Below are 27,789 nucleotides of genomic sequence, written 5' to 3'. Positions count from 1 at the left end.
GCTGTCCCCCAGCCTGCACCCCCGTCCCAGCCACTGGCGTGCCAGCAAGGAATAAACTGTCCTGCGTCCTTCGGCACCCCCCCTGCGCCCCCCGGCAGCCTGGCCCCCCGCCAAAGCCACCATCTCCTCGCTGCAGCTCCCTGCCCTGCAGCCAAGACGCTCACCCCCCTGCACCGGCCAGGACAGGCCCCGTGTGTGCACACAGGACGTGCAGGCACACGCACCCCGCGTGCCCCCAGCGAGGGGTCACGGCGCTCAGCACACAGCGCTTCACACCCCGGCGTTGTGCAACGCTCACACACACACAGAAAAACACGTGTGCTCACAGCCAGCCCCCCTGCACGGCGACCCCCCAGCCCCGTGTGACCCCCCAGGCTTGGCTGGCCGGCCCTGGCAGGCCGCCGTGCCCGTGGCACTCCCCGGCAGGTTACACAAACAGGGCGCACACGCAGCCGGGCGCACGCTCGCCTCGCTCACACCCACAAACCACACGGGCTCACCCCGGTGCTCGCCGGCGCACGCGCGCCCTTGCAGGAAGAGGCGCTGGCTTCCCGCTGCCTTTTCCCTCCATTAACTCCCTCCCTGGATCTGGATCCTGCTTGTGGCCCAGCGGGCACCCACAGCTCTGTGCCCCCAGCCACGGGAGGAGGATGGGGGTGAGGATGAAGAGAGAGGGGCACTCAGCCCTGCTGCTCCAAGCGCTGGCAGTGGGCGCTTGCCCAGGGCTTGGGGACAGATGTACCAACTTGATTGACAGATGCCACCCATTGGGGACTGGCACCCTTGTCACCATGCAAAGCAGACACGGGCGCTAGCAGGGCACGGCCCCAGGGCGAAGGGCACGGCAGGCAGCGCAGGCAGGGCTGGAAGAGCCAGGATGGAGCAGGGCAGTAAAGGCGGAGGCAGGCGAGACGCCGGGGCCGCGGCATCACCCCGGCACAGGGTGCGGTGCCCGGGCTCCCCGCGTCCGGCTCAGTCAGCAACATGGTCCCTCCCCAGCTCCAGCAGTCTTGGGTGTCCAGAAATACTGGTGGGTAAACTGAGGCACGGCCCCACGCTGCAGCCTGTGTGCCTGCATTGACAGAGGGGCAGGCACCAAGGCAAGGAGAAGGGGCAAGGTCAGGGCCCGCCTGTGCCCTGCCAGCCATGGGAAATGACCCCAAGGGTCTCTCTGGAATGTGGGTCATGGGGACTGAGCACCTCAGCTGGCCACAGAACCCAGAGGGTCTCATCTCTTCACAACATTCCCCAGCTGGATGCCCAACTCCAAAGCAACCCCCAATTTCCACACCATAGCGTCCCCCAAGGCCAGGGTGACCTCTGTCCACAACATCACACAGCACTTGAAGCTCGGGGTGACCTCTGTCCCCCCATGATGGGGTACCCCTCCACCAGGGCGACCTCCACTCCTCACACAGTAAGGGCCTCCAAGGCAAAGGCAACTTCCATCCTCCAGGCCACAGTGTCCCCCTGCCTCAGGGTGACCTCCAAACCCCAAACAACAGTGACCCCCAAAGCTCAGGGTGACCACCACCCTCTTCTGTGTCATGGGATCCCCCAACTCTGGGGTGACATCAGTCCACACACAATGGGGTCCCCAAACTCCAAGGTGACCTCCATCCCCCACATCACAGGGACCCCCAACCTCAGGGCAACCACGGGGTCTCAACCCCAGGGTGACCTTGGTCTCCCAAACCATGGGTTCCTCCAGAGCTAGGGTGACCTCTGTTCCCCTTGCAACGGGGTTCCCCAAACCAGGGAGATCTCCATCCCCCATACCACGGCTTCCCCTAAACACAAGGCGACCTCTGCCCCTTACACCACGAGATCCCCCAACTCCAGGGTGACCTCCATTCACCAAACAACCGTGCCCCCAAATCCCAGGGCGACCTCCACCCCCTATCCCATGGGGTCCCCCAGCCCCGGGGTGACCTCCATCCCCTGCAGCACAGCCTCTCTCAGCCCCAGGGTGACCTCTGTCCCCCCCACCACAGGGTCCCCCGACCCCTGGGTGACCTCCAGACCCCCCAGCAGAGGGGCTGGGAGGGGACTGTGAGCAGCGGGACCACACCAGCCCCATCCCACCCCTCCAGCACAACTCCCACCCGGGGGGGGGGGACCCCGCTGCCCCCTCCCCACGGCGCTGCTGGGGGGTCCCCGTGCTGGGAGCGGGGGTCACTCACCCGCGGGCCGCGCTGTCCAACGGGGGCTGCGCTCCTCCATGGGCAGCGCCGGAGGGAGCGGAGCGGAGCCGAGCCGAGCCGAGCCGTGCCGTGCCTTCCCCCGCCGCTTCCTGCTTCCCTCGGCGCCCGCCCGCCGCCCCGAGAGCCGCACGGCTGGAGCGTGACTCACCGGGGGCCGGGCCGGGCCGGGCAGGGCAGGGCAGGGCGGCGGGGGCGGGCACCGGGAGCGAGGCACGGGGCGCTCCCAAAACAGGGATGCTGGAAGGGAGGAGGAACCACCCCACCCGGGACCACCGGGGATTCACCGGGAATGGGGGGTCCCCCCGTGCGGGGGGGTCCCGCGGGGTTTCTGCCTCTCCGCAGCTTGGCAAGAATTTGGGTGATGGGGGTGTCGGTCCTGATCATGGTGCACAGGGGACCCCTCCCCAAATGGAGAGATGGGGGGATGCCTGTGCCAAGCGCTGATGGGGGTGGGAGCCAGGCCTTTGACCCCCACCCCAAAACTGCTCCAAGATACCCTGGGGCTCCGGGGTGCCAGTGTGGCCCAGCACAGGGAGCACCCAGGGTGGTCCTGAGCCCAGACCATGCAGAAATAAGGGGTGTTCCCCCTCGGGGTGCCCCAATGCCCCAGGCACCCTCTGTGCCAGGTGTGGGAGAAGGAACAGCACCATCCCTCCCAGGTGAGGATGGTGGTGGTCACCCCTGTGCCATCCCACCATCACCTGGGCTTGGGGACACCAGTGACATGAGTGGGGTGGGGCTCGGCCCACTGGCACAGGAGGAAGTTGTCCATCATTCACCGGCCACATCAGTCGGCTCCATGTGCCAGACAGGCTGGGCTGGCTCGGACAGGCCAGACCCCCACCTCCCTCGGACAGGAAGGAGGCTTTGGTGAGGAATCTCATCCTGGCACTGCCAGCCATGAACTGGCATCTCTGCAGGAGGAGACACAGGCCATGACAGGGACACCTAGCTGTCCCCAAACAAACTGCCACACCACCACACACACACACCCCCAAATCCCTTCCTAGCTCACCCTTGCCTCTGCATCCCCTCCATCCTCCTCCTCTTCCTCCAACAGGCCCCTGTGCCCTCCACGCCGGTGCTGCCGCGGTGCCGCTGCTGCCCGCCACCCCCCCAGTCCTCCTCGTGCTTTCCCCCCACCCTCCTCGTGCTTCCCCCCCCCAACTCCCTTTTCCCGTTCTATTTTAAATTTTTATTGCATTCTTTTTAAAGAATACAGAGGAACAAATGCCCTTATCAGCAATTCTCACAAGGTATAAAGAGCCGCTTTTATCTCCTGCCTTTACTAATCTAGAGCGAGCCAATGCCTGTTAATTTTTTAATTTTCCTGGTGAATGCATTTGTGGTTCCGTCAGCATCCATCCGGACATGCACGCAGGATCCCCCCGGCATCCCAGCCCAGCCACCCTGGCGTGGGATTGACACCGTGCTGGCAGAGCAGCGCCTCATGGTTTGGCAACCACAAAAGGGATTTTGTGCACTGGGAAGTCCCGTGTGTCACACGAGGCTCAGCAGGACACCCTGGGATGTGTCACCACCCCCAAGATATGGAGGTGCTAGCACAGCTGCCAGCCTGGCTCTGCCTGGCCACAGGGAACGCTGACAGTGTGGATCTCCACGCTCAGCATGGGGACAGACACCATGCCAAGCTGTCCAGCTGTCATTGTCACCCTCCGTGGCCGAGGTCCCCGCAGGGGCAAAGGGGGGTCACCCCTGTGTCCCCCCCAGGAAGGGACGCAGCGCAGGCTGCCTGCACAGCAGGGCTGGGAGCGCAGCAGCCGGACGCGGCGCGCAGATGAGATGTGGCAGGCGTGTAACAAGCCATTAGTCACTGTCACCTTTGCCCGGCAGCCACTGGCAGGGTAATAAATCCCGGGCTGACTCCAGCGGGCCCGTTCCAGGCCACAGCTCCCAGCTTGCCTCCACGCCACTGCCGGCTGGGCTGTGAGCAGCTTGTAAATGCATCCCAGCCCCCTCCCCGAGGGACACAGCGCCTTGCGGGGTCCCCAAACCACAGCGGAATTCCTGCGGGGCTGATCGATGGGTGACACGGGCCACTGCATTCCTGACAAGTATCCTTCTTAGGGAATGTGAGGGGTCACAAACGCCCACCACCAAGCAGCCCCCTGGCCCTGCAGGATCTCCCCGCCTGCCCCAGCTTCCTGCCCGCTGCACCTTGCGGTTCCTGACTCTTCCCAGCCCAACGCCAGGAACCGGCACCGGCGGTTGTTACCGGATCAAAGGAGCCTGGCATGGCCCAGCACAACACGGCCCGGCGCGCCCGCCGGGAAGGGCTGGCAAACAGGCCGGGCCAGGGAGGCGGCAGGCGGGAAGCACGCGTGATGCCGCTCCTAAAAATGCTGCCGCTCCTGACGGACAGGGCGGCCGAGTCCCCGGAGCCGCGGTCCATCCCAGCCCCGGGGGCCCCCCAGCTCCCCAGCACAGCCAGCCCAACACCGCGGCTCTCTCTCCCTGGCGCCCACGGCCTGACTCACGGCCCCGGGGATGGCGGGCAGGGACTGCGGTGCTGTCGGGGTCACCTTCCCAGCGGGGCTGCGGGTGGTGGATCCCAACCCCAAGCCACTGGGCATGAGCCTTCACCCGGAGTCCCAAGCAGCACATCGGGCTGATGGTCACCCCACAGCGGGACAGGGGACATCCCTTAGGAATGGCAGCCTTGTACCCTCCAGTATCCCCCCGCATCACTTACTTGTGGCTCCAGCGTCCACACCCTCCGCATCCAAAGGCGTCCGCTGGCCGATGTCCGGGACAGTGCTGCCCGTTCCCGGGCTCTCCCCAGCGCTGGCCACCCGGTGCCGGGACTCACCAGCCGCAGCCTTGGTGGCGGCTGTCTCCAGGGACGAAGAGGACGCCTGGAAGAGAAGCAGGACAGAGACTCAGCGCCGTTGCCTCTCCCGGTCGGAGCAGCGCCGGCACGGGTGGGGGGCACGGGGTGGGGTTTGGGGTGCACAGACACAAGATGCTTTTGTTTTCCTGCCGGCCGGTGCACGTGGCCAGCACGAGAGCCGCACGCCAGCCCGCGCCGCGGGGCTACAGCTGGATCCGGCCGATGGCTCCCAGCACAGCCAGACAAGAAAGGCTGCAGGGGGGGTGAGGACATGAATCAAAGCGGCGTCCCCTCGCCCGCCGGCGGCAGCTGGCCGGTTAGGCAGCTCCCGATTACTCAACCGGGCAGTGTTTACTCGAGATCAACAACCCCCCATCGCCTTCCCTGCCAGGCGGGCGAGGGAAACGTGCTGCTGGGATGGGGATGGCATTCCCGCTGTGCCTTGTTTGGGGACAGTCCCCCTCCTCGACCCCCGGGCGCTGCTGTGGCCCGGGGTTTGTTGTAGCTGTCACCCTCCTGCCTGGGCACACAGCCTGGCTGTCACCGCTCCTGTTTAGCTTTAATAAAGCAACAGCCAGTGACACAACGCTCATCCCAGTGCTGTTGTGCCACCCTGGGAAAGACACACGGACAGCCGAGGTTCACAGGATGCTGCGCCCACCCCGGGCACGGCGGGGCTCAGGTGACCTCCCCGTGCCACAGGTGACATCTACAGGGGACACAGTGTGCCTGATCTGGGGACATTAGGAGCACGGCGAGGATTTTATGTTGATCCTGTTTTGCTCAGGATTACTCCTATAAACATGGAGATGGATGGTCGGTGGATGCTTTACTGGGAAGCCCTTAGACTCAATGAGCCACGCACACGAGCGGGCGTATAAATTTACCGTTTGCTTCCTGGAAAGGTTTAATTTATGGAATCCATATGGCAGCGCCGCACAACCGCGAGCGCTTGGCACATCCCGTGAGTCCTCGAGTGCCACCACGTCCCAGCCCCAACTGGCGGGGTGCCACCAGCTGCCCCGGTGATGGCAGGATGCTCTTCTCTTTCCCAGCGATTAACAGAAGGTGACTTTCACAGCAGGCAGGGGACAAGCCCAGGGATCAGTCCCCATCCCTGACAGCTTGGTGTGGGATCCCTGGAGGTGGCAGGGATGTCTAAGGGGGGTGGCCATGCCACTGCTCCTCCTCCCAGGACAATGCCAGCGGCGGCAGCAGGCAGCAATCCCCTACCTGTGGGCATGGGAAAGGCTGGGGCGCACTTTGATACCCGGAGCAACTAATCATTAATTAGCATTAATCACTCCTCATCATGCGTCACAGCAGCATTGGGCAAGACACAGCTGGGAAGCCACAGACCAGGGTCTTGGTGGGGAAAGTGGGTTTTGACAGCTGGGCCAAGGCTGGCACCCTCCTGCTCCCCAGGGAGCCCCCCAGACCCCAACCCACCCATCAGCCCCACAGCACCAGCAGCCCCCACCCCCTCTGTTTTCCTGCCAAGGGATGCTGAGATGCAAAGGCACCAGAGATGGGTCCCACCTGCCCAAGGGCAGCCAGGATCCCACCCCCCCTCACCAGCCGTGTCCCCTGGGACCCCCAGGCTCCGCACGGAGCACCGGCCGCCTCCTTGCTTTAACTTCACCCGGCACTATCTGTCAGCAAATCATCCCCGGTTACACAGATAAGGAATAATTGATGCAAAGGAGCCATCTGTTTGCGAACATGGAATATCTGCTCAATTAGGAGGGATCTGTCCACCCAGATAAAGCATGGCGGCAGCCCCTCGGAGCGGGGGCCTTCCTCCCCAGCCACGTCCTCAAAGACTCAACCCCATTAGAGGTGAGCAGGTTGATTTGGGTGCTTATTTGCTAAGCAGCACCCTGAGGTGCTCGGGAGGAGGCTGGGAGGGAAGTGTGCTCTGGCACCAAGCGCTGAAATTTGAGGGGAGAGCTGGCAGATCCCCCATGTCCCACTGTGATAAAGCTCAGCTCCTCCTGGCTCTGGGAGATGCTAATCCCACATGTTTCCAGGGATGGAGAGAGGGGAGCAGGATCTGTGCTTGCCAAATGGGGCTGAGCTGAGGCCACCCCACTTGTGACACATGGATGGATGAGCCTGAAACAGCTCCCAGGACAGATCCACAACAGGGATCAGGGACACGGGGCACAGCCTCAGGTCAGGGGTAGGTGTGCAGCAAGGTGACAGCAATGTGACATCGTTATGTGATGTTATTAACATGGCAAGAAAGGAGCTGGCACACAGGCCAGCTCCACAAGTGGCAAAACCACAGGGGAAAGGCTCCAACCAGAGCTGGCAGAGATGGCCCCATGGCATGACACTCCTCAAACCCCTCCTGGGTGGTGTCTGTCCCCATCTACCCCAGCAGGTTCTTGGTATAAAGGATATGGAGAGTTTGAGTGGGGTCAAAACAGAGCTGGTGGCCTCCAGGGACAGGCATAGAGAGGCACTGCCAGACACCACGGTGGCCATGTCACCAGCATGGTGCCCCGTGTCCTTGGCATGGTGCCCAGGGCAGGCAGCGTGGCACTCTGTGGACAGAATGGCACCAAGGGCAGGGGATGGGTCCCCACGTCCAGTGCTCCCAGTGTCCCCAGTGTGTCCCTCCCTGCCAAGGACACATTCCTTCTGCTCCCATCAGGGGCTAAATACCTGCCTCAGCTCCCAGCTCTGCGATGGCAGTGGTGGGAGTGGGAAAGCGAAGGGCAGGAGGCCACGCCAGCGCACTTCCTGTGCCTTCGGGACACTCAAAAACGTGGCTTCCCCATTCTGCCTCCCCTGCTGCTGGGACAGGCTGCAGCGTGCGCAGCGCCGATGCCACCCGCCCACGGGAACGCCGCCCGCGGGAATGCCGCCCGCGGGAATGCCGCGGGCACGGCAAAGCCCCCACCGCATCACCCCAACCTCCGCCCTCCCGGCTGGCAGCACCCCGGAAAACCCCTGCTCTGGCAGCAGCCAGGGCACCGGGGGTGGATGCAATCTCTGGCTCTTGGCTGGCATCACCCCGGCAAGGCAGCGGGCACGGAGCCCGGCAAGCACCGGCACAGCTGCACCGGCTACGGGGTTTGGCACAGCGCCGGTGCCAGCTCCTGGGAGTGAGCAAGGGATGAGGTGAGGAGGATGCCCAGCACAGAGGGGCCACATCCTGCCCTTCCCAGGGGATGCAGAGAGGCCTGGGGGACACAAGCCCTGGCTGTCCCAGGCTCCCCGCAGGCCTGGGAGGCGGCGCTCAGGATGAAAGGTGTTTTTGGAGTGCTGAGGGCTGCGGGAGCAGGCTCCCCCCAGCTCCCTTTGTGGCTGAGGCCCTCAAGCCCCCTGGCTCCTGCTGGGGCTTTATCACAGCACAGCCCCTGCCTGTGTTCCCCCAGACGGTTCCAGCTGCTCTTCCCTCCAGGAAGCCTCTGCCCTTCTCATCCTTGTCCCAGAAGCCTGGAAGCAGAGGGTTTTCCCACAAGAGCAGGCTGGGGTGCCCCTGGGGAGCTGGGGTGCCTGCTGGTGGCATGGCTTGGCCCTGATGGGCGCCCACAGGAGGGGTGGTGGCTGGGCCCATGCATCTCCACCGTATTTAAAGTTTCTCAGGCGTGTTTGCTGGCGGAAAGTTGGAACCTACAATTACAGCTGTGCTAACTCCTCATTAAAGAGGGGAAGGGGAAAAAAAAAAAAAAAAAAAAAGGGAAAGAAACAAAAGGCTCCAGACTGAGACACAGTGCCGTTAACCCTTCCCAAGATGGGGATGTGACCCCCCAGGGAATTCATACAGCTGGAGGGACGGCTCACAGCGGTGGCAGGTGACACCATGCACCGAGGGTCTGCCCGTGAGCATCACTGCCCACCCGGATCCCCGCTCCGTGTCCTGGAGCAGCAGCGGTGCCGCGGCGCCCGCGTGGGCACGGCTGCGGCTGTGCCGGAGCCGTTTGTCACGGCGGGGCTGCGGTTCCCGCTCGCTCTCCAGCAGCGACACCGTGACGCCTGCTCCAGGAGCCCACACAATATGTTCGCACTCATCTCGCAGCTGCCCCCAGCCAGCCCGCGGTGCCGCGCTCCTCGCCGGCGCGGGGGCCGGTGTGCGCCGGCGGAGCCGCGACGTGCCGCGAGCCCAGGCGGGAACTGGCACGGATGGAAGGGGCTGGACGCTGTGGTCAGGCTGGATGCCACGAGGGCAGACGAGGATGAAAACACTACTGGCATGGGCGAGGGATGCAGCAGTGGCCCCCCATGCCCCAGCACGCTCACACAGGCTGTGCCACAAGCCCTGGGAACAGCGGGCAGGGGGACAGGCCTGGCAGTGACCCCAGTGTGTCACTGCAGCCACCCTGCACCACATGGAGCAGAAGCTGGTGCAGCACAAGGGGTGAAGCACATACCCCCAGGACCCCATCCCCAGCGAGGGTCTGACCCCGTGGCCACCCCAGCATGACCACAGCCCCCCCCATGCCCCATCCCCGGGGAGCAGCAGGTCCCTGCGTCACTTTCCAGCCCCCCCCCGGCGACACCACCTCAGCGCCGCGGCCGCAGCGGCTCTGACAGCAGCTAACGAGCTGCAGGCAGCAATTTGGGTTATATATAGCCCCAAAGTGACTGCATCTAATTGCTCCAGCGCACACCGGCCACGCCGCGGGGTCCGGGTGCTGGGCTCAAGGGGACAGGGTGAGCGGCACGTGCTCAGCCCTCTCCCCCGGCTGTCACCCCGTGTGACCCCCTGGGCACCCTGAGGCTGGCGGGGCACAACCATCACCCCATCCACGCCAGCCCCGAGGAGCTGGGCCATTCCCAGCAGCTTTGTGCCAGGCCATAAGCGGCTTTGGCTAAAGCCGCCGTCCCAGCCCGTCCCAGCCAGGGACCCTAAGGAGCTTTTGTCCCCTCTCATTACGGGGTTTTGGCCAGGGGGCCACGGGGCACAGCACCCAGCACCCCCTCTCCGCAGCCTGGGGGCTCCGGCCAGCTGCTCCGGCAGCCCCGGGAGGGAGGCACGGCTGCAGGGAGGGAAGAGCTCCCTTTGTGGCAGCCCCCATCCCCTCGCAGCAGCTGCCAGGCGAGGCGGCGGGCGCGCAGATGCGGCCGGGGGAGGAGATGCTCTGTGTGTGTGTGTGTGTGTGTGTGTGTGTGTGTGTGTGTGTGTAGGGGGGTCCCCCGCAGCGGCTCCCCACGCCGGCGGGGCAAGCGGCGGCCCCCGCGTGCAGCCGCCGGCGGGGAGGGGGAGCCGGAGCCGAAATTGTTTGCCAGCTTCCTCGAGACGGCACAATGGAGGGCGCGCAGGCGGATCCGGGGTCAGGGGTGAGAGCAGCAATAAGTGGTTTATGCCTTTTGTGAAGAGGCTGAACTGACAGCTCGCTGGATTAACAAAGACGTCCTCTGTTCCCGGGCAGGTCATGTGGAAAGCGCTGCGCCGACCCCTGTCACTTCTTTTTTTTGCAAGAACAGACATTTGTTCGCCAGCGAACAGGGAGGTGATGGAGGGGGAGGCGGGGGGCACGCAGCCGCCTGCTCCCGGCTTTTCCTCCAGCTCTTCTGGGGCTCTGGGCGTGGGGATCGGCGGCTGCTCGCTGCTCCGGCAGCCCTGGCCACGCCGTGTCACCTCCCGTGCCTCAGTTTCTCCAGGTTGTGGGAAGAGCCGTGGCTGGTGGGGATGTCAGCACCTCCACCCCATGCCAGGGCAGTGCTGTATTCCACAATGCTCCACACGAAATTCCCCCCGTGCTCATCCCTCCATCACCCCAGCACCAAACTGGCTGGGCAGGATGGGACCTGCTCAGTCCCTGTGCCACCATGGGGACATTTCTAGCTCCTGTTTGCCAGTCCTGCCAGGCTGGGGAATGTCCCCTTCAGCCTCCTTTCAAGGTAGGGAAACTGAGGCAGAGGAGGATGCAAGCATCCCACCCATGCACAGACAGCAGGGGTGGCAGCAGCACTGCCACTCCTGGTCCCCGCCCTGCAGGGAACCATCAGCTTTTTCAAATCCACAAGGATTTCCTCAAGGTTGTGCAGCACAGAGCCTTCGCTGTCATCATTGGACTCCAGAGTTAACAGCTGCAATGCTGCTGTTCCACGCTGGGACAAACTGCCCTGGCTGGGGCAGCCACTGCCTGGCCTCAGGTGTCCCTGCGGCTCCCACCTCCCTCTGTCACCACACCCAGCCCTGCCGTAGGTCCCCCGGAGACCACGGGGCCCAAAGCTGGGTGGCAGCTTGGTGTCTGCCGCCCAAATCCTGCTGAGACCCCACAGGACACGCAGCTGCTCGGCCCCAGCCCCTACTCCCATCCCCATCTCAGGGAGACCACAGCCCAGCACAGCTCACCCACCTCCAGCTCCAGAGCTGCCGGGCGGTCTGTGACCAGTGTCCCCTCCCCGCCACCACAAATACCTGCCATGGGAACCACAGGCTGCCACAAGGGGCTTTTCACTCCGGAAAACCCCACCCACCCCACAGCGGCTCATGTTCTCGGGACATTCCCACAGGTGCTCAGAGGTAAACTGAGGCAGGGAGGAGCAGCCAGGTCGGTGCAAGGCTCTGCTGGGTGAGGGGACACATCTGGGCGTCCCCATCCCTCTTGGTGGGGCACACCACGGCAATCCCAGCGAGGGCCACGCTCCGGCTGGGCCATCAGCTTGTGGCACGGTGGCATTAAAGCCCCAATCCGCGTCCCCCCTCTCCATCCCGCGGGCAGCTCAGCGCCCGTTCCCGGCTCCCGCCTGCCATCTAAAGACGGACTTACCGCCAGGTCCGGCGCTGCCTTAAGCCGCAGATTAAACGTGAACCATCTGCAAGGGGAGCCTTTAATGCAGGATAATACCTGCCACGCACACCCCGCCGTGTCACCGCGCGCCACGTGGGGACAGAGCCCCGCGGTGGCACCGAGTCGCTGAGCAGCCACGGGGCTCTTGAGGCTCTGCACATGATGTTCCCGGCGTCCTGGATGTCCCCATCGTCCTTGCTGTCCCCTCCTGTGAGGATCCATGGCTGGGAGCTGCACACCCAGCCAGCCCCCACCTCACCAGCTCGTGTCCCCCCCGCAAAGGAGCCACCCCAGGCAGGGGACACCCAGATGCATGGGGGGTCCAGCCAATGCCCCACCTGGTTAATTACTTTAAGTGATTAAAGTCTCTTCATCAGAGCAGCAGATTAGACCCTGCAGCTGAGAGCTGTTTTCCCTCACAATCTCCTCCCCCAGGGGACAACAAGGGGGGTCCTGCACTGTCCCTGTTTTTAGGAGCAAATCCCACCTCCCCAGCCCCAAAAAGGTGGCCCAGGTGTCCTCTGTGCCCCCCGCCTGGCGAAGCCCCCAGGAATGCCCAGACCAGCAGCATCACCTGGGGTGCAGAGGGGACATGGGGTCACCCAGGCTGTCCCTAGTGCTAGTGGGGACAAAGCTGGGCTGAGCATCACACAGCCAGGAACGACCTCTGTGGGGATTCCTGGGGGGCAGTGAACCCCAGAGCTGGGTGGGGAAGGATGGGACACCTCCTGCCAACTCAGCACCCCAGTGAATTACACAGGATCACAAGTCCCTGCTCAGGTCAGCAGGGAAAGGAGCCAGGGAGGTTTTCCACCACTCCTGACGGAGAATTTACAGCCAGGACCCACTATGGGCTCAGTAATTAGTGTTGGGATGCTGAATCAGCACCTGGCCATCGGCACTGAAGGGATGGAGCTGGGGGGGGCTCTGGGACCGATGGTGGCCCCCCAGGAGGGACACAGGGAGCACTGGGGTGACCCAGCAGTGCCCGACACTGGAGGGGGCCATCTCTATGGCTGGTAGCCCAGCATCCCATCCCAGTCTGCTGCTCCAGGATCCCTCAGATGTCACTTTGGGAACACCCCAGGATGGCCAGAACCCTCCTGTCCTGTTCACCTAAAGACAAAAATCCCTCTGGCCTTCCCTTCACAGCCTAGATGCTCCATCCCAGGATGCTCAAGCCCTGGGATGCCCGAGCATCCACCCAGCTGTGCCCGGGCAGCCCTCTGGCCTTGACGGCTGCCATCAATTTCCCGGGGTCGGGAACGGCAGGGCCGGCTCCCCGGCAGATCCAGCCTCTGCTCCGTGGCTGATTACAGCCATTTCCCTGCCCGTGCCCCCTCCCCGCTGTCTGCCTCCTGCCTCCGTCTGCTGCCTGGTTTTATGAGGGCCATTTCCAAGAGGTCGCTGGAAATAGATTTTTATCACCTCGTGATAAATATCGTTTATGGTGACATTACTGCTCCGAGCAGCCGTGCAGGGGAGGGAGGAGAGGCAGGAGGGATGCCTGCTCCCAGCCCCAGCTCCACGGGGCACCCGCTGGGCCCCTCCTCGTGTCCCTGTCCCCATTCCCGGCGGTTCGGGCAGCGCTATCTGACACCATCCATCCATCCACCCATCCATCCATCCCTCCCTCCATCCAGGCGGCAGGAACAGAGGGAGCTGCATCATTAGCCCCGCGCGCCATTAAGCACTTAAAAAGCCATAGGAATAAGCCGCGCCATTAGCTGGCAAGCGAGCTGGGAGGGGAGGGACGCACGGAACCCAGCACGGAACCCAGCACGGACCAGGGAATGGCACCACCCCGAGGGCCCCCCTGTGCCCTGGAAGCGGGGACAGAACCGCCCCCTTCCCGCACGCAGCTCCAAGGTGGAAAACCAGGGGCTTTCAGAGCTGACACATCGCCTCTACACGGGGTGACGCCACTGGGCGCCTCTCCAGAGGGACTTTTCGGCACGCTGGGGAGAGCCGGCTCCTTGTTCATCCCCTCCTCTGCTTTAGGGATGGAGCTGGCACAGGAACCCGGGAGGAAACGCCACGGCCGAGCTGAGAACTGCAAACTCATGGCAGCGGTGGCCGCGCGTGTTGCAGCCCTGCACGGAGGTGACCCGGCAGCCCAGGGGACAGGGTCCTGCCCCGGCCGAGCCCGCAGCAGGGACAGCTGCCAAGCCATGCCCACAGGCAGCTGCCTCTGGAAAAGGGCACGGCAGCGGGCAGGGGGCCAAGGCCAAGCTGTTCTCTGTGCCACACACAGCGCCGGGCACCCCAGAGGGAAAAACAACTGCCCCAAGGTGAGGGGTGCCACCTGTGGGGACAGAGGCACAGCCCCCAGGGAGACAGAGCCGGGGTGCAAAGCAGCAGCAAAACTGCACAGCCAGCAAAGAGCAACCCTGGCCCGCAGGCAGAGCGCAGCACTGCCAGCCCGTGCCAAGAATCCTGTTTGCTCTCCCCAGCCCTGGCACTGCGTCCCTCGGGCAAGCCGCCTCCTGCCCCACTGCCTCAGTTTCCCTGGCTGGCAGGGGGTGGGCTGCCATGGGGGAACCCCAGCCTCGTGTTGTGGCTCCTTGTGACACAGAGCTGTGATGACTTACTTGGGAAGGGACCCCCAGTGTGGGGCTGGGACTCTGTATGGGGACAAGCATGGCCAGATGGCAGCACCTGGCATGGTGGCATGACCCCTCCTCAGCTCCACACACCTGGTGGGCAGAAAACAACACCAAAAAGGGCCAGTCCAGTCACCCTGATGGCACACGGGGCTGCGTGGGGACAGCCAGCCCCACGTGCAGGGACAAGGAGCGCTGGTGGTGTCCACTCTGCTCCCTCTCTGCTGCCAGGACAGGTGCCTTGGTCATCCAGTGCCACCCCCACCTCATCACCCACACCAGCAGCTGGCACTGCCCCCTGTTTCCACATCCCACCTTTAGGGATATGGGTTCCCCAAGCCACTGCATCCCCTTGGGGACACGGAATCCCTCGTCCTGCAGAGACCCCGGAATGCCAGGCAGCAGGATGCCTGCAGAGCCAGCTGCCTCCCGTGCCCATGAAAGGAGATCTGTTCACCTGGCGAGCGGCTCGGTGACCCCGGGTCCAGCTCCTGCCACCCCCTCGTGGCTCCTGGCACGCAGGAGCCAGCACGCCCTGGCAGGGCCACCTGGCTGGTGACCTTCCCCCGCTGGGGGAGCGCTCCAAGCCCAGCTCCTGGCCCAGCACAGGGCTGCTCTGGTGGCTTGGCACCCACCCTCCCACAGCGCGGGCAGCCGCCCTCCTTACCCTGGGCTGGCAGTGGCTGTGGGATGTGCGGACGGACAGACAGACAGACATCACAAACACAGCCCCCTGCGCGCCGCCCCCCGAGCTCTGGGTGTGGGTTTGGGCATCCCCTGGCAATGCCCAGGGGGGCCACCCCACAGGCCAGCAGCATCCCTCACTGCAGGGACAAATGCCAGGGCAGCAGGGGGTGTCCCCATCACCCACAGACAGAGCCTGGTGCCCCCAGCCCTTTGCCTGCTGCCCCCCAGGAGCCAGAGCTGAGCCCCCCAAGGGTGGGCACATCAGCTTGGGGTGCACCCCGTGCACCCCATTAGAGCTGCCTGGGGGCCTGCTGGGGTGCAGGAAAACCATTTTGTTACTTTTTGAAATAAAACCACAGGAAAAAAAAAAAAAAAAAAAAAAAGGGAAGTGCAGAAGGCGCCCGGCAGCACCACACAAAGTTTGCAGCAAGTTCCACAAAGCCCCCCCACGAGTACCTGCCACGGGTCAGGGGGCCACAGGGGCCCCCCCACAGCCACCCCAAACACACCCAGCAAAACTGGGGGGACACACAGCAAGGGCGGGGAGAGGGTTTATCCTCCTAACAACCCCCATGGGGTGCCCACCTCAGGGCTGGACAGGGGTGGGAGGGGGGATACAGCAAGGGGGTACAGGCAGGGGTTGGGGGTACAGGGTGGGCACAGGCAGAGGGGTGGGAGGATACAGGAGGGAGTGGGGGCATTTAGGATGGGGATGGAGGGGTACAAGTGTGAGGGGGGGGTACAGGCAGAGAGGAGGGAAGTGCAGCCCGGGGGTAGGGGCAGTACTGGGATGGGATGGGATGGGATGGGATGGGATGGGATGGGATGGGATGGGATGGGATGGGATGGGATGGGATGGGATGGGACGGGATGGGGGGTACAAGCAGAGTGCGGGGGGGCACAGGTAAGGCGGGGGCACAGCCCGAGGGGAGGGCACGGGCAGCTGGCTGCCCTGCACGTACCTGCGGGGTGCGGTGCGGGCAGCGCGGTGACCCCGGCGGCGGCAGCGGGAGGAGGCAGCGCCGCGCACACGCGCGATCACATCTCACATCCCGAGCCCGCGGGAGAGGCGGGGGACTCACACACACACACACACACACACACAGACACACGCACAGACACACACGCACACGCACAGACACACAGACACACGCACACACAGACACACGCACGCACTGCCGGGGCTGGGGGCTGCGCTGAGCTGGGCTGGGCGGGGGGGGGGGGGTCAGGCAAATTAATAACCGAGAAAAAGGCACTTACCCCCTCCGCGGGGCTCGCCACCGTGCCGCGGGGGTGGCTGGAGGGTGGCGCTGGGAGGGGAGGGGGGGATCAAAGGCTGGGGGTGGGTTGGGGGGGGGGTCTCGCCAGCCCCCGCTGCCTGCCACAACAAAGAGCCAGACACAACAAAAGCAGCATATGGCCAGAGCCGCGCGGGGCTGTAAATTAAACATAAAGGGAAGATTAGATAATTAATGAGCGCTCCCGGGCCGGCCCCGGGGGAAGGGGAAGGGGGGGCTGCCTGCTGCGGGGAGCCCCGAGCCCCCCGCCCAGCCCCGGCGGGGAGGGGGCCGGGGGGCACCTGTTGGGAGGGAGGATGGGCAGCGGCAGGGCCGGCCTCGCCAGCTGCTCCGGGGCGCAGCCTAAGAGGATTAGCGGGGGCATCCCGCCCCCGGCAAAAGGGCTTGGAGCTGCAGGGCTGGGGGTGGGGGTCCCTTGAACCCCCCCACGTGCGGTGTCGCCTCTGCCCCAGCCTCGGGCAGCATCCCGGGGGGTTTGGGCTCGAATCCTGCATCCCTGCATCCCTGCATCCCTGCCCGGGCAGCATCCCGGGGGGGTTGGGCTCGAATCCTGCATCCCTGCCCGGGCAGCATCCCGGGGGGGTTTGGGCTTGAATCCTGCATCCCTGCATCCCTGCATCCCTGCATCCCTCCCCGGGCAGCATCCCGGGGGGTTTGGGCTCGAATCCTGCATCCCTGCATCCCTGCCCGGGCAGCATCCCGGGGGGTTTGGGCTCGAATCCTGCATCCCTGCATCCCTGCATCCCTCCCCGGGCTGCAGCCCGGGGGAAGGGGGGTGGGCTCGCCTCCTGCATTCCTCTGCCTCAAAGAGCAGGACCCACAAACGCGCAGGGATTCACGCAGAGCTCAGTGTTCCCATGTTCCCACTCCCAGGCAGGGAAGCCCTTTGGAATGCCCCAAACCCACGCTGCTAGGCAGGAGGGGAAACTGAGGCAGGATGGGGTATTAGCGAGGCAGAAGAGGGGAAAACAGGGAGCAGGGGGGAAACTGAGGCAGAGGGACGCGGAGCAAAGAGAGAGGAAACTGAGGCAGGAGAGGGTGAGCCCATGCTGGTGGCTCAGAGCTGCGGGAGGGCAAACTGAGGCTGTCCCCAGGCAGCCCTGGAGCATCAGCAGCGGGGCTGGCTGCCCCCACAGGCCGGGGGCAGGGGGGGTGCCCCGGGAAGGGGGTGCCAGAACGAGCGGCAGGCTCGGCCCGGCCAGGGGAAGGAGTTAATCCCATTATTGGCAGGCTCACAGATGGCGGCTGCACTATTCCCCTGCTTAGCAGATTGAACAGATCAGGCAGGAGGGAGGGAAGGAGGTGGGGGGATCTCCCCCCCAGACACCCTCAGAACAGGGGTGTGAGGGGCTGTGAACACCCCCCTGCACCCCATGAGAGCCTGTGAGCACCCAGGGGTGCTGCCCTGCTCCCCCCTGCACCCCTTGCCAGCACAAATCCATCTGCTGTGCCCTGGACGAGGGGTGGCTGACACAGCAGGGGACTTGGGGACACCCCTGCTGTCCCCAGGCCAAAGCTGCCACCCCCAGATGCTCCGGGAGGTCAAGGGCCAGGTCCTGTTTCCCTGGCTCGGGGAGATGGAAGCAGCTGCTCCCGGGGCATCAGCAGCCAGGGCTGGAGGCCGGGATTAGGGAGTGTGGGAAAGGGCTGGCAGGAAGCCAGGGACAGAGGCTGGAACGTCCTGAGCAGGGAGGACAGCCCAAAAGGGATGGAGGGAGGGACGGACAGAGGAAAGGATGGAGGGATGACAGGAGGGATGAGGGAAGGACAGACCCAACAGCTCCTCACCCCACCACACCAGCGTGGGGCTCCAGCCAACGCCTCCATCCTGCCACGAGCTCAGGGTGTGATGGCCCTGGGGGCTCAGTGACCTCCACCCCGCAGCCATTCCCACCACAGCCCCCTGGAGACCCCCCAGAACCCCGGGTGCCAGGTCCTGGTGGCTCCCAGCCCAGTCCCAGCGGGCAGGATGAGGCCACTCCAAAGCAAAGCTGCCCATTACCTCCTGGAAAACAGCTGGAGAACACTGTGCCTTTCATTCTGCGGGGTGAACAGCTGTGCCCAGCCTGGCACCCCACAAAAAACCCCCCTGGCCACCTGCAGCAGCCCCCCATGTCCCCCTCATCCCCCAGCGTGGATGTGAGACATCCCCTCGCAGCTGAGCCACCATTCCGGGGCTGCCGAGGCAATGGAGAGAGGGAATGTGGGTGGGAAAGGGTGGGGATGCAATCCCACGGGGCTGGGGACCCCTCCAGCACACCAGCATGCAGTGGGAGATGGGCTGGGGCACCCCCAAACTTCCAGCCCAGGCAGGGAACTGGGATGTAGTCACAGCCTGGCCCCGCTGCTCAGCACTGGTGTCCCCGTGCCGGTCCCTGCCCTCTCCTTTGGGGGGTCTCTGCGGGGTTGGGGGTGCAGGAACACGAGCACTGGAGTGCCCAGCACCCCAACACAGCTCAGCTGAGGGAATCCTGGCCAGAGACTGACCCCAGCAGGAGGGGACAGCCCCCCAGACACCAGGGGGGACCGAGGGAAGTGGGACAGCCCTGGAGGCTCCCTGTCCACACTACGGCACAGGATGGAGCCCAGGGCAAGACCCCACAGGGTGAGAGCTGGCAGGAGGGTGGGCAGGCTGCTCCTCAGCCCTTCGTGCCTCAGTTTCCCCAGCCGTGCCTCAGTTTCCCCTGGCATTCCGGCCTCATGGCTGCAGGCAGCATCACCAGGGGCAGTTTCAGCAGTCCCTGCCCAGCCCGCTGGGTGACAGCAGTGCTTCCAAACCTGCCCTTCCAGGAGCACAGCTGCCAGGGACCCACCCCAGCCACCGGCACAGGGCAGAGGGGGCTTGGTGGCCACACGGCCACATCCCTCTTGCTGCCACTCCTTGCTCCAGGCACCAGCCAGCTCAGCAACATGTTTGTGCCTCAAGAGCCAGGTCAAAGCCCTGGCAAAGTCACCCTGGGACATGCCCAGCTCCTGCCTCCACCCTCCCCAGCACAGGGCTCCCCAAACCTCAGAATTCCCCCCTGGAAGCTCAGCCCAGCCCCGCTGCTCCCACAAACATCCCCGTGCCAGGTCGGGGATGTGGCACAGGGCACAGCCTGGCTCTGACTGCAGCCAGGGAGAGGAAATGGGCAGCTCTGGGTGAGGGTGGACACTGGCACATGGGGACAATGGGTGATGGGCTGGGCACCCGCAGAGCCTGGGGTGATTCAACCCCTTCAAAAAGCCTCCAGATTTCGCTGGGGATGCTCAGCCATTCCCAGCTTTTTATTTTTTTTTTGGGGTGTGGGGGGATCTCCCCCATTCCCAGCCGGCAGCTCCCACCCACTGGAGATGTGAGGATCCATCAGCTGGCAGCAGACAGGTTGGGGCTGGGAGCTGCCTCCCGTGCCAGCCCAGACAGGCTCCCGGGGGACTAATACCGGCATGTAAATATTAGATACTTCTGTCTCCTCTGAGGCCAATTACACAAATCGTGGCAGCTCCCGCAGGACTCTCTGCTCCTACTTACTGTATCATCATTAACAGCTTATTAGAGAACAGCTGCTCCAAGAGGGGGAAACAAAAAAGGAGAAGCCAGCAGGAGAGGCTGGAAGGAGACAGGCACGTAGGAGGATGAGCAAGCGTGATCTCCACCCTGCCCCAGCACTCGGGGACACCAGGAGCATCATCCCCATGGTGGCACCGGCGTGCTCAGCCCTCTCTGCAAAACCAGCAGCAAATCAGCCCAAAAATCCCCAAATCCTGAGGTGGGATCTGCTGTGGGGTCCCCAGAAGGAAAAGGGACAGAGGGATGGGCCTTGCTGGTGTTGGGTGGGGGACGGGAGTGAGGTGGCTCCATGGAAAGCAGGAGTGGGGGTGAAGTCACCCAAGCAGCCTGCACCCCTCAGCCAGGGGCATTTGGGGGCTGGGAGGGCCCTTCATGCCCAGAGGGAGGATATTCCTCAGCCCTGGGTGCCGGGATGGCAGGACAGGAGGTTCAGGATCAGCTCCCCAGCACACCCCAGCCTCCCTGAGGGGGGACACGCACCCCCTGAACAACAGCAGCATCATTAAAGGCACAGCTAATTGCGAGCCAGACACTCCTTGCCCTCCTCCCGGTCCCCCGGGGGTGACAGCAGCCAGGGGGGGATTTTTGGGGTGCCACACCTCCCCACCCTTCCCACTGCCTCCGGGCGCCATCAGGCACGGTCAGCCCCAGCCCTGACACCCATTCACGTCCCCCGCGGCCAGCCGGGTCCCCAGCGGGGTGGCCGGGGCAGGTGGCCCCGCTGGCAGCCGTGTCCCCGGGAGGATGTCACCACATGCTCGTGGTGCGCTCTAGCGTCAGGCAGCATTAATGCACTGCTGGCAGCAGGCTGCAGCCGCACAGCTGGACACGGCGCGGGGACAGACACCTGGACACGGACACACAGCCGGGCAGGGACACGGCACGGCCACCAGAGCCCTTTGGGCAGGGGACACGGCCACCAGCGGCACCTCAGCCCGGCTCAGGTGGCTCTGCAGGGCCAGTGTGGCACCTGGGGGGGCTGGGGGGCAGATGTCCCACGCTGGGGGGGACAAACCACCCCGGGCAGGGGCAGATGCTGCGGGAGGGGAGGGGGAGAGGGGCTCCCCAGGGCTTTCGGGGGCCGGGGAGGCAGCAGCTTCCCGTCTGATTGCTAATTATCCTCGTTATTCCGTGTCAGACACTTTATGAAGCACCGGAGTGATTTGCTCTTTCCCTGTAATTAGGCACGTCGCAATTACCATCTAATTCAAGTTCAAGCTCCGCGTCCTCGCGACCTTCCCGGCCTCAACACCGTGTCCCTGCTTGTCTCTCCAGGGCCCCCTGATGTCACCTCTGCCCCGGGTCTGCTTCTCCAGAGAGGAGAGGGGCGCCGAGGGGCTGCTGGAGGCACACAGCCACCCCCCGAAAATGCACCCGGAGAAACGTGACACCACAAGCCAGCCTGGGGACACCCTCCAGGAGGGTGACAGTCCCCAGCACAACGCTCCTGATCATCCCTGAGCCCCTGGGGTTTTGGGGTGAGGGCTGACCCCCAGCACACAGCCAGGCCCTGCTGCCACTTTGTCCCCTGCAGTGTCACTTTAGATTGCACAGGACATTTTTAACACATCCATGTTAAATGGGTTCCCATTCCCACAGGGACAACAGCACGGAAACATCAATTAAAAAACCCACAAGGCTTTTTTGGGGGGAAAAAACAGAATACAGAGAGCAGGAGCCTGCGTGATTGATCAGCAGCTCTTGTGCCTTCCCAGCGTGGCACTGGCGTTCCCTCTCCCCTCCTGGCTCATGGCATTTGCTCCAGGAAGAGCCTCACTCCTCCTGGAGCATCCCAAACCAGAGCTGCAGCCCTGGGCACCGTGCCGTGCCGTGCCAGGCTCGGGTGGCACCGGAGCCCCTGCAGAAGGATGCCCCCCCCTCCTGCCAGCAGCTAATTAATCCTGCTGCCCAGGCAGAGCTCATTAGCGCCGGGGCTGCTCCGGCCGCCCTTCCCAGCTGACAGCAAGGTCAGTGCCAGGGGCCAGCGGGCATGCTCGCCCTGGGCTCTGCTTCCTGGCCCCCTCGGTGGCCCTCCCTGCAGGCTGGTGGTGTTCTTGCAAGCTTACAGCATAGGGGAAGAAAAAACCCAAAAAAACAGAAACCCACCCCTCCAAAAAAAAACCAAACAAAAAAACCCTAACAACAACAAAAAAACACCAAAAAAAAAGAAAAGAAAAAAAAAAGGAAGGAGGGAAAGAGAAAAAAGAGGGGTGAGGAGGTGGAGAAAAGCCCCCACCGAGCGTGAGCGGGAGGGAGCAGCGGCCAAGGAAAGCAGAGGAGTCAGCCAAGTGCCTCTCTCCGTGGCGGCAGGGCGCGAGTGGGCCGCCCTGCAAATGTTTTGAGTTTCCAAAACAGAAGGGAGAAGCCAAGAGCTGCCGAGTTCCCCCACACGCCAAGAAGGACAAAGGGCATTGCTGTGTGGTGCAGGGGAGGGCGGGCGCCCAGTGCCCCCCGGGGTGTGCCAGGTCAGGGATGTGGCACGGGGGTGCTCCCAGCTTGGCTCTGACTGCAGCTCTGGCTGAGGGTGGACACTGGCACAAGGGGACGATGGGTGGCTGTGATGGGATGTGCAAAAAGCCCCCAGCTCCCTGTCCTGGCATGCAGGAGGCTCCCAGCTCCCATCCTCCTGGGAAGCCCCCTGCTCCAAGAGCCAAATGTGCTGGAAAAGCCCCGAAGCCGGCGTGCTCCAGGCTCCCCTTGCTGCAGGAGACGCTGACACCACTCCAGAAGGAAATCCCAGTGCCCACCCCGGCTGCTGGCAGGGATGTGAGGATGCTGCATGGGTGGTCCAGCCCCTCTGAGTGATCCCATCCCTCAGGGTGATGCTGTGCCCCAAAAAGCAGAGCCTGGCCCACAAGGAAGATGGGGCAGCCTCCATGGGAATGCCACCAGCACGGGCTGGTGTGGACCCCACACCCCTCCCTCCCCTGCAGATTATCACCCCACACAGATTATAACCTTAAAGATTATAACCCCGCACAGATTATAACCTTAAATTATTAATCCCCACCAAATCCAAACCCCATCTGCCTAATCCTGCCCCCCCCAGCCCAAACCCCCTCCCAGGGGGATGGGGCTGCCTGGATGCCAGCCCTGCTACCGGCAGGGGTGGCAGAAGCCACGGGGGGAGCCCCCCCAGCCCTGCTGGGAGCAGGCAGGGGAGACAATATCGGGCCTATGCGGCCCCCTCGCCGCCAGATGTGTGTTAATAAGGCAGCTGCCCCCTAAGCTAATAAGGTCACTTACTGGCTCCAGCAAGACGAGAAAACAAGCAGGGGCTTGGCTGCGGTACAGCCTGACTTGGCACTCGCCGCACGCCGGCTTCCTGAATTCTTGCTGCTTCCAGAACAGCGCAACGGGGTGGAAAAAGCAGAGAGAAACCTCCCTCAACCCCCCCCCATAAAAAGCACCCCCGTGGCCCACCCGCCTCCAGCATCCCCCCGGTCCCCGGGTGCTGCTGCCTGCGCCCTGCTGCACACCCACGGCAGGGTTTATTCCTCAGGGAAAAGCTCGTGGAAAGGCTGGGAGAGGAGGGGGGGGATTCCTGCAGACTTTCCCAGCAGCCCCCCCAGCCCCGGCCCCGCTCCCTCCCTCGCCTGCCCCCGATCATGGCGCCTACAACTCCCTTTGTTTTAATATTCTAAAGCGAGCCAGATGCCGGCTTTAATCCCCTCAGCTGGGGAGGATTTGCAAACACATTAGGAGGCAGAGGCGGCCCCGGCCCCGGCGCAGCCCCACGGCGGCACCGCGCCCCATCTGCCAGGGCATCCAGGGCATCCCGGCCCCTAATTGCCTTCCCGTGTCGGGATCAGGAGCTGACAAGGTGTGCGACATCGGGGACATCAGCATCCCCTGCCACTCGTGGCCGGGAGGGCCCTGTGGTTGGCGCGCGGAGTTTGGGTGACACCGGTGACACCTCCCGTGCCAGCGGGGTGGCAGTGGCATGGGTGGGTCCTGCATGGTGGGTGCTCAGGAGAGGGGCAGAGCGGGGCTGCGGCTCTCCTGAAGGTGGGAGGATGGATGGTGTGTGTCTGTCCCGGTGTCACAGCTGCCAGACAGTGATCCCGCATCCCTCGTGGGCGTTGGGATGTTTTGGGGAAAGCTCTGGGGGTCTGCAGCGTGAACAGGGGAAGGGGTTTCCATCCTGACCCCCAGCACCACCAGCTCCTGACCCCCAGGACCCCCAGCACCACCAGCTCCTGCTCTGCTGCTGCCTCCCTCCCCTGGGACTCAAAGGAGGCTGGGATGAAGCAGGGACAGCAGCAGGAGTCAGATCCCGCAGGAGCAGCTCCAGGGGTGCATCCCCTTTGTCCCACAGCATCCAGGCCATCCTCTGCAGCCCACACCCGCTGTGCCAGCACAGTCAGACCCTCCCCACAGCCAGGAGGGGGAAATGGCCTCTCCAGAGTGGGGGGAGGCAGCAGCAGAGCCCCAGGAGCCAGAATGAGATGAGAAAGTGATGCTGGAGCGATGTCCCAACCCCAAAACATCCCATATGGGGAAACAGCTGCCACAAAGGTGCCCCAAAAACCCCCTCCTCACCCAAGGGTCAGCTCACAGCGCACCCCCACAGCCTCCCAAATGCTGGGGGTTCCTTCCAGACCCCCATTCCATTTGGGGACCCCAAACAGCTCACAGCCCTGCAGGGAGCAGGAATCCAAGGATTCCACATCCTCCCCTGCCCATCCCAGTGCTGCCCGTGCCCACAGGAGGTTCTTGCTCCAGCTTCCCCAAAGAAACAGCTCCAGGAGCACAGAACCTTCCTGAGCTATCCCAGACCCCATATTCACACTGCAAAAGCAGCAGGGCTCTTTTTGAGGGTGTTTTGTTTGGTTTTTTTTTTTTGGTGTGTTGTTTTTTTTTTTTTTTTAAGACCAGGATCTCCTCCACAGCACTTAGCAGCCAGGAGTTCCGAGGGAGCAGAGCTCAGTGCTTCAGAACGACGCCTCATTTGCCAAGAAATAATCCCAAGGAGGAAAAAAAAACTACCAAAAACCACCAACTCAAAAAACACCCAAAAAACCCAGACTCAGAAGGTAATTAACTCCACAAAGCAGCGACCCCGGGTAGCTCAAATCTTCGCTGTAACTCCCCAGCCTCTTCTCCAAGGAATTATTTCTCCCTGTCTCCAACACAAGGGCACCAGCACCCGGAGGCCTGGGGGTTTTATTGGGGTTGTGTGTGTCCCCCAAACCCTGCAGGCAGATTTGCCTCCAGCCAGGCAAGGTGGGGGGCCCAGCCCCACATGAGAACTCAGATCTCTGAGCAATGGGATCACTCCCCACCCCCGTGGAGGGTGGGAATGGGGACATTGAGGATGTGGGGCTCCACTCTTGAGGGGATGGAAGGGGTGAAATGGGTGCTGCTGGCCCCCAGCACTCCCCGACAGAGAAGGAGCCACTTTTCAGTTCCTCCCTGCAGACAAACAGCAGGAAAAGGCAGGACAGACACCCTGGGGGTGTATTTTACCCCCCCATTCCCTCTCCCACCTTTAACTCTGGCAGAGGGGATGCTCCACCAGAAGCTGGGCAGAGCGACCCTGGCAGCATCACCCCCCTGGCAGCATCACCCCCTGCCCCTTCCTGCCCCTGGCCAGGGAGGGGAATTGAAGAGGGAAGAGCTGAGAAAAAGCAGTGCAGAGCCAGCCCTTCCCCCGGCATCCCCCTTCCCCTGCTGACCGCAAAAAGCCAACATCTCCCCGCGCCCCTCCAGCCAGGGGATGGGAATGTGGAAGCAATTGCACTTGGCAAGGCAGCAACAGTGAGTCAAAAACAGTTGTTTGGCTTGTCAGCCACCCAGGCCCTGCAGCACTCTTGTTTTCCTTTGCCTGCCTTAACCCCTTCCAGCCCCACGCCCTGCTCCCAGCAAGAGCCACAGCCCCCAGCCCTGCCTGGAGAGGAGAGGGGAGCTGGGGAGGGGTCTCATCACACGGTCCTGCTCCCAAAAATGGGGGAATGGGCAATTCTCTGGCAGGAAAGCCTGCAGGGAGAGGGTGCACTGAACCTGCCGTGGTGCTGGGAGCTGCTGTGGGGCACAGGGACATCCCAAGGCCACCAAGGATGCCCGGTGGTCCTGGAGCATCCCACCCACTCAGCCCAGGAGGGGCAGAGAGCTCCTTGTGCCTGCCACAGAGAGCATCCCAGGTGGCCCTTGGCAGGCTGAGGGGATGTGGCCACACGTGCTGGGGACCCCGTGCCACCCCAGGGTGGTCAGACCCCCGCTGGCAGTGCCAGCCTGGTGGCACTGGGTGATTTAAAGCCCTGAGCACAGCAGGCCCCATCCCATTTACAGCAGTTTAGCACCTCCCAGGCTGTTCCCACTGGCTCCTCCAGCCCCTTTCCCTGCTGGCCAGATGGCAGCGAGGCCAGGAATTCATCCAGAGCCACCACAGGCTGCAGCAGGGGCTCTGCTCCATGCCCAGCTCACCCCTCACACCCCACCATGGGGGTCCCACACCGCCGAGACCCCAGCTCATCCAGGCTGCCACCAACTTGGGACAGGGCAGGGGGACACCAGGATGCATCCACCCCCTCCCCACCACAGAGGGGTATGGGTGGGGGCATCCTCTGGGCATGCAGCCAGCTCCCACAGCTCTCCATTCCCCCCAGGTGGTCCCAGAGAAGACAGACAGGAGGACAGAGTCCAGGATGGGGGTTCTCCTCTCTCCCCAGGGGACAACCCCCAGTGCACCCCTCCAGCAGAAGGGAACCAGGGCGAGGGGACGGCTGGGGAAGAGTTAAACCCTCTGGAGCTCGTGGAAGGGGAGGAAAAGTGGAGGGCAAGGCTGCGCCCGCCGGGAGAGACAAAGCGAGGTGCAGGAGCCAAGAGATGAAGGCGAGGATGCGATAAGAGGGGAGCGGGGTGTGTGCGCCCGAGCGAGGCGAGGGAGGAGGAGGAGGAGAGGTGGGTGATGACCAAAGTCATTGAACATTTTTTGGCACGCCTACCCCCGAGTATCCTGGCCGTTGGCCCAGCTCGGAGCTGAACTTAAACAAACTCCTGTTGCAGCCATCTGCTTGATTTTAAAATAAATCAAACAATCTGTTGAGCCGTGGGTGATCAAATTTCCATCTGTGCGGACGCCTGCTCGCCTCCTCGGAGCCTCCGCTTGCCTCTACCAGCCAAACACTCCTGGCAGCATGTGGCCTCCCTAATTCCTCCAGGAAAGGGAGAAACCGGACCTCCCCCTGCACCCCGGCCCCCTCCCGGCCCTTCCCCGCCACCCTCCTAACTCAAACCAAGTGCTATTTTTACAGCCGCCCACCAAACACAGACACGTCCCGGCTTTAAACGGGAGGAAAACGGGGCTGTGGGGAACATCCCAGGAGGGATTGAGCTGCTGCCCACGCCGGGGGGATTCCTCATCCTGTCTCCATCCATCCCACGGCTCTGAGGGGATGGGAAGGGAAAGGGCAGCAGCTGCTGGCCCCGGTGGCGGTGGCTGCGGTGCAGAGGCCACGGGCTGGCCAGAAGTAGCAGCTGTGAGGCCAGAGCTGTGTGGCTGTCCCCAGGACAGGGACACCGGGCACACACGTCACCTCCAGGTGCCTGGGGATGCCGAGCTCACAGCCACGCTGCCCAGCCAGCCCCCCAGGCAGCCTGCTGGCCCCTCAAGGCCACCCAAAATCATCTCATCCTGAGGGTTTCCCCCCTCCTCTGTGAGCAGGGAGCCCACGGGGGAGCAGCACTGCTTGCACTTTGTCCCAAGGTCCCCAAAAAGAGAGGTGGCATCTCCCTCCTTCACTGTCTCTTGTGTCCTCCAAGACCCCTGCTCGACTGGGGGAGCAGCACCCATGATATCCATGGCCCCAAAGCCCCTCTGAGGGGTCAGTCCCCTGTCCCAG

The 27,789-nt window shown here is 63.6% G+C and overlaps 1 protein-coding gene across 1 annotated transcript in view; it reads right to left on the bottom strand.

Annotated features, from left to right (window-relative positions):
• Positions 1–4,611: 4,611 nt before the first annotated feature.
• The window catches only part of GSE1 (Gse1 coiled-coil protein), a 35,682-nt gene continuing 12,504 nt past the window's right edge, over positions 4,612–27,789 (bottom strand). Inside the window, exon 2 of the mRNA XM_064386650.1 lies at positions 4,612–5,080. Coding sequence (XP_064242720.1) covers positions 4,910–5,080 — 171 coding nt within the window. The 3' untranslated portion in view covers positions 4,612–4,909. The remainder of the gene's footprint in view (positions 5,081–27,789) is intronic.

The sequence above is a fragment of the Passer domesticus genome, chromosome 12 (genome assembly GCF_036417665.1).
Source record: "Passer domesticus isolate bPasDom1 chromosome 12, bPasDom1.hap1, whole genome shotgun sequence".
Classification (NCBI taxonomy): domain Eukaryota; kingdom Metazoa; phylum Chordata; class Aves; order Passeriformes; family Passeridae; genus Passer; species Passer domesticus.
This window is presented reverse-complemented; position numbering and strand designations above follow the sequence as displayed.